At 42.7% G+C, this 8,539-nt stretch overlaps 1 protein-coding gene and 1 pseudogene across 1 annotated transcript; both read right to left on the reverse strand.

Annotated features, from left to right (window-relative positions):
• Positions 1-2,157: 2,157 nt before the first annotated feature.
• Positions 2,158-3,194, reverse strand: LOC145456476 (stress-induced-phosphoprotein 1 pseudogene; annotated as a pseudogene).
• A 67-nt stretch (positions 3,195-3,261) lies between these two features.
• On the reverse strand, positions 3,262-6,045 carry LOC145456478 (GPALPP motifs-containing protein 1-like). Its single transcript, XM_080334593.1, has one exon. It carries the CDS (start codon positions 5,595-5,597, stop codon positions 4,704-4,706), a length of 894 nt encoding a protein of 297 aa, XP_080190719.1. The 5' UTR covers positions 5,598-6,045; the 3' UTR covers positions 3,262-4,703.
• Between the last annotated feature and the right edge of the window lie 2,494 nt (positions 6,046-8,539).

Here is an 8,539-nt window from a genome sequence, read left to right on the forward strand (position 1 = left end):
ACAAAAGGAATTCGTGTACCGCCTAAAGATAGTACATTGAACGCTCTCGCATTCGAGATTTCATGCTGATGATGTCATATTTTGTGATACGATTGTTGATATACAATGTTCTTTCCAATTATCTACGAGTTGCTGACGATTACCACCGACGAGTGTCAGCAGAAAATATCCGGGTTCATTTCAATATGAATATACCGCGGTATTCAACAGGATCATTTTGCAAACATTTCTGTCAATTTGAGATACCACGCTACAAGTATTGCAATACAATGAAAAGAAAGAGTCGAAAAGAGGTGAAGTCAATCAATAGAACTTCCCCATTGGCCTGCAAATATAGTAACACAATTGAAGTGTTAAGAGGCAGCTAGGCACAGACACCCAATAAGAAATAGTCTACAGATTTATTAAAATACAGGCAGGCGATGAAGAGGGGTGTTCCAGCACGGGGTACAGGCGATGACGATTCATCAAAAATCGGTCTGCTAACATCAACACACACGCTACTATTTATCCAGTACAAGCTGCTTGATTTGTTGGTATGACAGGACTTTGAGCACATATCATTGTGGTACAGTACTGTTGGGTTGGTTTTTAATTACCGTATTTCATGATTGAATTTGCGGTCCTTTCACAGGCCCATTTGCTGGTCACCGCGACACAATTTTTCCAGTATTTCAATGTTGGGTTGGTCGGAAACACTGCTGCTGGTTCACTATGAGACTTGACCGAAAAGCTTGCAGTATTTAACATATTTTTGGCAACAGTCATAAATATTTTTAACTAGGATAAATAATACATCGAATCTTTATCATTCGGCTTTTCCCGTGTAAGGGTCGACACAGCGGATGACTGGTTCGTGTGATAGAGTCTAGAACGAAACTTGAGTCAACTACCAGTATCAGCAGCCTATTTTACCAGGCCTAGGACCGGCACTAGGATGCTTTTTGCTGTCAGTGGCTGGATTTTAGAGTGATAATGTGACTTGAGACGGACCAGTAGCTAGCGTGACTAGGCTATACATCAAGGTTTCATGAAATGAAATTTAAAACCTTTCCAAACATCCCCCACAAGTGTTCAAGTGCAGAGACACTTTTCAATCGCATGTCTTAAATTGAGGGTTAGCATTTTCAATACCGGTACTGAATTTTACTCAGTGAAGCTAGAACAGATTTCGATATGCCATTCATAGTCATTACATTCCTCAGTGCTTTTGTTTTTGGGTTGTAGATATGGGATGTTAATGGCTTTGCACCGTCTCCACCAACACGGTAAATCATTCCATCTAGAGCAGTGGCTCTCCAACTTTATTCGGAACGCTCTTCTTGATCATAATGAAAAATTTCGCGCCCCCATATGGCGTTATTGTCATGTCAAAAAATATTGAAAATATCAACTAGAATGGTTGCAATCCCAATGCATTGTTTCGTGGCATGGACGGTATTATGGGTAATGAGACACTTCTCAAATATGGAATTCGGACTATATACAAAGCAATAATTATGAAATGTACTTAAATCGGGCAGGACCATGTAAAATTCTACAAATGAATGTTTTATTAACATAATCAATCATGTATTTTAGCGATTTTGGTGCCTAATCCGATCTAATATCCCACTTGAGCTTAGCTCTAACATATATGACCATAAGCTATATAAATCAAAAACCAATTGGCTATAAGCATTCACCATTTACACTGAATTCGGGGATATCTTCTGTATATCATTGGTATCATTCAAAATCTAGCAACAGTGTGTGGATGGATAGTATGACGCAATTACGACATTGAAAACCGAAATATAATTAGGATTATTGCCATTGTTGAAATTTCGGCACAAATTGACTCATTCCTAGTTTAAGAAACAGCTCTTTCATGCGGCTTTGTGTCTCCCCTCATATGCTGGATCACAACAGCTGGTGTATCAAATATGACTTGCAAGCAGGCGGTTGCCAAACCTAGTTTTAGAACCAGTATGAACATTCCACTACAAGAATATAATGCTATTTATGCCAGGTCAAATAGCGTCACTCAATCCGAAATTTATGTAATTAGTATTGCTACTTTACAACTATCCTGATTACGAATTGGTGAAAATAGCTGTTGCCTATTCTATCCCTTGCTAATTACAAGAACTAATGAAGGGAGCAGTGAACAGGTCATTTATAAGCACAAATATCTTTCATTACACACCAATATGGAGACCCAATGAACATCAGTTGTCTATTTGCAGCAATCCGTATTCCAAAAGCTTTTTCCTATCAGCAGGATTTCCTCTCGCATATTCCAAAACCTTCCGCCGGAACAAATTCTCATCTTGCAAGACGTCGGAGTCGAAGCTCGACGCCATGTTAGAAAATTGAGGGTCTTGAAAAGTTCGCTTTGCGACATATTCAGGAGAGTTCCTGTATTTATAGTCTCTTTCTAGACAGCGATAGTACGCTTTCAGCGCGAGAGGATGGTTTGGGTCATGTTCAAGGGCCTTGCTATATGAGTCCATCGCACGGTCGAATCGCTGTAAAGATTCCAAAGTTGCTCCTTTGCACAGATATCCATCCAGTAAATTAGGGTCGACAACGAGGCACTTATCGCAATCGACTAACGCCTCCTCTTGTCGGCCAAGTTTAGCAAGAGGAACGACCCTGCTCAAGTACAGTCTGGCGTCGCTGGGGTTTCGCTTCGATGCCTCTGTGTAATGTTGCAACGAAGATTCAAAGTCTCCGTTTTCGAGAAAATCATCGGCTAATTTTTTTTCGTGAATTGACAGTTCGGGATTCACGTACGCGAGACGCATTTCCTCCTCAATCTCGTGATCGCATATTTTCAATTTCTCGTTGATCGCCGACGTGTGGTTTTCGTCAAGAGCTTTCAAAAAGTATCGCTTGGCGTCTTGGAAACTCCGCTCCTTCAAATACGAATTCCCGATTCTAGCAAACGCCTTCGATATCATCTCCGGCCGGGCGGCATTACACCTGCCCGTTTCCACGGCCTTTGCGCATTCGTCGCGACACTTTTCATACTCGCCTTGCTCGAAATACACAGCGGCCTTGTTGCTGTAGAACGCCATGTTTCGCGGGTCGTGTTGTATCGCTTTGTTGTAACAATCTAAAGCTTGTTGGAATTCTTTCTTCTTGTAATGGATATTTCCTTTCTCCTTCTCCAAATGTCCGAGCTGCGCGTCGCTATCCAAGTAAACCATGATGGTCGATAATATTGGTGCTACAAATATTGGATTAAAAATAGATTTCGGGATGCACCATATCTGCTTTGCTGTAAAAACATTTTGGTCAACTTATCGCAATTATACAACAAATATAAAACGATTTTTCAATGTCATAAAAATGACAATAAATGGATGTTAATACTGATATTTAAAGGGGCCCGGCACTCTAAAAATGATGTGGTCTCAAATTGAAGGGCAAAACGAAAAAAAAAATTTGGCCGCAGCCATTTTCTTCAGAACGCCACCGTAATGGAGCTGCGATTTATTGAAATTTCCACAGGATCTTCACGCTCCAGCTGTCGCGGCTGTGCGTCATTTCTCAACCCGTTACATGGCACGATGTCTTCACCGTCGCACTTACTTGACGCGATTAGGCAGTCACGCAGAGAACGAACCTTAGATAGTTGTAGTGTAAAACATAACTCCTTCATAATATCGGCTGACAACTATCTAAAATTCGTTCGCTAAGTGATTGCCTAATTGCGTCGAGCAAGAACGACGGTAAAGATATCGCGCCATAAATTTTGTCAACGGGTTAAGAAATAACGCGCAGCCGCGGCAGCTGGAGCGTGAAGGTCCTGTAGAAATTTCAACACATTGCAGCTCCATTACGATGGCGTTCTGAAGAAAATCGCTGCGGCAAATTTTTTTTTTGTTTCGATCTTCAATTTGAGACCACATCATTTTAAAAGTGCAGTGCCCCTTTAACAAGTGATAACTGATATTTTTGTTGTGTCGAAGGGTTTAATTGCGTTAAATGAGTTTCGGTACTATTATTCAAAATAATTTATTGGCTACCTTGGCGGTCACAAATCTTCAGTTTTGGCTCATAAACGCAATGATTACCATCCCTATTAAAGCGAGCCAAATACAAAGTACACATAATATACCATCGAAGTCGAAGTCTACTCCTAATCATATGATAAAATCAGCGCATCCACCATGACGAATCTGATCATCAGATTCAACTATTATATATTTATAGACAATATGTAGGCATATTGAACAATATTTCATTTTCCTGAACGATTGCTAATGGCCAATTCGTAGAAAGCTGCAGTAGCTGAGTGGCCAGAGCACTGGTCTCGCAGGCCCAGGGTTGAGTGGTATCGGCGCCTGTCAACTTAAGCCCCAGCCACTGATGAGCAAAAATCCATTCCAGTGCTGGTCCCAGGACCCGGAAAATGGGTGTTATTGCTTTGGAAAGGATTTCTAACGTAAAACTGCAGCCAAACCACAATTCGGAACTTTGATCCGCTCATATGAACCATCGGCTAATTGAACAAATAGCCATAACATTTTCAGAACACTGTTCTCTGCACCCGTCATAGAATTCAAGCACCGATCTCTGAGAAATACACCATTGCAAGCGACTGCCGTGCGAGTTCAGAGGCTCTGTGACGGCTGATGCTCAATTGGCGGTCATTAAAACCACATATATCCTTGGCCACCGACATGATTTTTACCGGAAACCTTTTTGCGAATTCACAAGAACTTTGCGGTCTTTGCTCCAGACGAGAAACGTGACGATAGGCCTTGACTTTGCTTCAACAACCGCTTCTTAGCAGCATCGTCAAACTGATTAGCACGTAGGTCGATGTCGCGGTCGAACGGCCTTCTCAATTTTTCTTCCCCGGCCGCTTCCGCCTCATCCGCTTTTCTCTTTCTCTCCTTCTCATGCATCGACATAAGAGAATCGTTTCGACTACTGCTCGAAGCCAACATTTCGGCAATCTCTACATCTCTTTTTGCTTGAGCTTCCGCAGCTATTCGGTCTTCGTCTGTCATAGAGTCCTGGGGCTTGTCGGCACATGCCTTTCGTGCTTTGTCGGCGGGTGTGTCGGTCCACACGGACCGATCCCCGATAACTCTTTCGTGCGCTCTGAATTTGCGGGGACCCGTGCTGAAGCCTTGGAGCACGGGAGGTAACTCTAGCATCCATTCCTCTCGCTCGAGCTTTTTAGGCTCTTCCAAACCGAGAAGGCGGTTTTTCATTTTTTTCGAACGTTTCTCAATGTCTTCTGCTAGTGTTGTCACGCTGTCGCCATCTTTAGGCGGTAGTGGGCCGATTATATCCTCATCGACGCTGTTTGAAGCCGTATAGTCAACAGGGGTGCATTTCGGAGGCAATGATGGCCCGAATGATTCAATTTCGTCACATATCGCTTTCTTCTCAACCATCCAGGGAGGTAATGCAGGACCGATTCCGATATCTCTGTTCGTTCGCACTTCAGAAGTATTTTGCTGATTTTCACCCTTACTCGAATGATCCTTTGGCGTAACATTTGGCAAAGAAGGGCCTTTTCCAACGTCGCCTTCGGTTTCAGAATTTTTCTTCACCATGTGTGGCGGCAAAGCTGGACCAATTATTTCGCTCATATTTCATATAGATTATCTATTCCTGTTGTTGCTGTATAAAGATGAATTTAATAATGATTGTATGCTTGTCTGTAATGCCGTAATGTAATGTCTATGTTTTGAAGCCTGTTCAATTTTGAAATGACAATTCAATATAAAAATAAATCGTAGTAGGCTACTATATTACAGAAATTCATGATTACAGTTCATTTATTAATTGGCATCGCTGTGTAGGTTCACGTTGCGGGAGTTAAAGGTAAAAAACAGTAATTTCAAATGAGATAGGGAAGCACAGAATATCACCTTCCCCGGGCTCGGAAATACGAATATATGGACAGCATATCGTACAAACTGTAAGCCAGGGCTTCTCAACATGCGGCCCACTGCCACATATTTTCTGGTCTGCGACATTTTTTATTTCAACGCAATTATTATATGGGTACAGTCTGTACATTATTGGTAAATATTAATTCAACTACTTTTCTGCTCATTGCATCACTCTATTGAAAATGTTGATTTTCGTATCAATTGTGTTTTGTTGACGATTTTCGTATCAATTGTGTTTTGTTGACAACTCATTCTTTGGCATGTTCCGGTTCTTGAAACTGTCTGTTCTGAGAATCAGTCGGTATTCGTTTGGACTTACCAGAGACTCACAGCCGGAAAGCAAGGATTAGTCGCTAGCTGTTGAACAGGCCTCATTGTATCATTATTCTTGTGGGGTGCCGTATAAAAGGAACTGATGTTATCAAGAATGGAGCCGGATCGCAAGCCGAAGGTTGATCAGTATATCTCAGAACTATATCACTCTCTGCCTTCTGAAAAGGGCGCTTTCAAAGGGTGTTATGAACGGTTGCCGGTGAACTCGGCACTTGGTGAACTCGGCCGCACAAACTCGGCACTTGGTGAACTCGGCCCTCGGGAAATTTTGTAATAACGTGTATCAACAGCTATTAATATGAATTATCAAACTAATAATAGTATTATCAAGTGATTCGTCAATCTTGTAAGGAGGTCAGGGCATCCACAGATCACGCAGTCACGGCGTGATTAGATCACGTATTGCGTAGCCGCGGGAAATAACGCAGCGCTCATATACCGACAACGCGTGGTCTGCTTGGTATTGATGATTTGATGGCGTGAGTGACGGGCGTGTGTGTGTAAGTTTTGAGAAGATGGATCTTGGCGTTGTATGTGAGATCGGAGCTGTGGAAGATCAAGCGGCGCTTCTTCGTTTAATGATCACGACAAGCCTGTGTTCCTCATCAACAAATGTTTCGCAGTATCACGTCAAAATAAATTATTTTTTGCCTTTGGAGAGACGGATATCAAGGTTCGGGAGGGGGCATATTAGGATTACGGGAGGGGGTATTAGGGTTGGAGAGGGGGTATTAGGGATGGAGATGGGTTGGGGTATCTTAAGAGGGGAAGAGGTATAAGGGCTAAGGGAGGGGGATAATAGGGTTGGATATGGGGGATATTAGATTTGGGGTGGGGGATATCAGGATTGGAGGTGGGTTAGGGTCAAAGATGGGGTTAGGGTATCCAAAGATTAGAGTTTGGAGAGGGTCTATTCAAGTTGGATGTGAGTGAGGATATTAGGTTTGGGGGGGGGGGCTAGGGTGTCCCGATAACAGGGTTGAAGGCTCCCAAGATTACGAGATCTACCGCGAGCCATGACACGTTTATATTTCCTTTTTGAAAATGTTCATTCATATTAAATGCATTTCTAATGCGAAGATGTTCTAGTGCCAATTCCTCCAAAGGCCAAGTTCAACAAGTGATGAGCGTCGCGTTATTTCCCGCGGTTACGCAATCTAATCACCCCGTGACTGTGTGATCTACGCATGCCCTGACCTCCGTACAACGTTGCCAACCACTCAAAGTGCCAAGTTCACCGGCAAACATTCCAGTAACCAATCATATAGTGACCGGTACCGCTACGAGATCTACCACGGCCGAATTCACCAAGTGCCGAGTTCACCAAGTGCCGAGTTTGTGCGGCTGAATTCACCAAGTGCCGAGTTCACTGGTAATCTTATGAACACCGTGATTGGCTTGAACAGATAGCTACAAAGTAAAGGAAAGTAAACTATGAATAAGGGTTTTCAACTCTTTGTGGAACAATGAATTTGCTTTCGCTGAGAACACGGTTTGTCTGATTTATGAAAGAACAGTTGTGATGATGAAGTGAGAAAATTCAAAATGACATGCCGAACAGCTGCACACGGCGTTCAAAAATATATATCCACCTGGTTTCGATCGCATGCAGCTGTTGAAACATGTTGTAAGCGTCGGGTAGTTTAGCCTAGCATTGACCGAATCCACAGACTCCACAGTCACTGCACAGCACCGCTGACAGGGAAACCGCGGGGTCAGAGTGGAATTGGTGGCAAATGTCACGCGCAACTTTCCATTCAAATCCTCAATTATTCTATGGAAGAAACCCTTCTGTCACACGCAACTTATTGCCGAAAACAACCAGTGATTCCAGTCTGGCCGCGGGGAGACAACATTTGTTCTCTAAGAATGAGCCTTATTTTCGAGGACCATGACACTGATGACAGTGAAACAGACAGAAACATAAATTTGAAAAAGCTGGTTCTGTGACTACCGTATACCACTGCCTCCTACTGATGGACTGACGGTAAAAAACAGAGAAAGGATTGATTGACTTGCTCAGCAAGATGCCGAAATGCTATCGAATTCTTCTCATATCAATGAATGCATTCGACAGCAACTGTGCAACAAGCTGGATCATGAACGTGAGCGTCACAACGGACTGTTGGACTCCATTACGAAAACAGTCAATTTTATACTTGCTCACGCATTGAAATACAGATAATTAAATAGTAGAAATACATGGTTATAAAGTTCTAGGCCTGCCACATCTGTTATTATTAAAATGTGCCCCGCTATCGCGCTATACATGGAAATTGACAACCGCAGCCGCGCCATCCTAC

Source organism: Botryllus schlosseri, chromosome 14 (genome assembly GCF_051294905.1).
Source record: "Botryllus schlosseri isolate E-star chromosome 14, Bs_hap1, whole genome shotgun sequence".
Taxonomy (NCBI): Eukaryota; Metazoa; Chordata; class Ascidiacea; order Stolidobranchia; family Styelidae; genus Botryllus; species Botryllus schlosseri.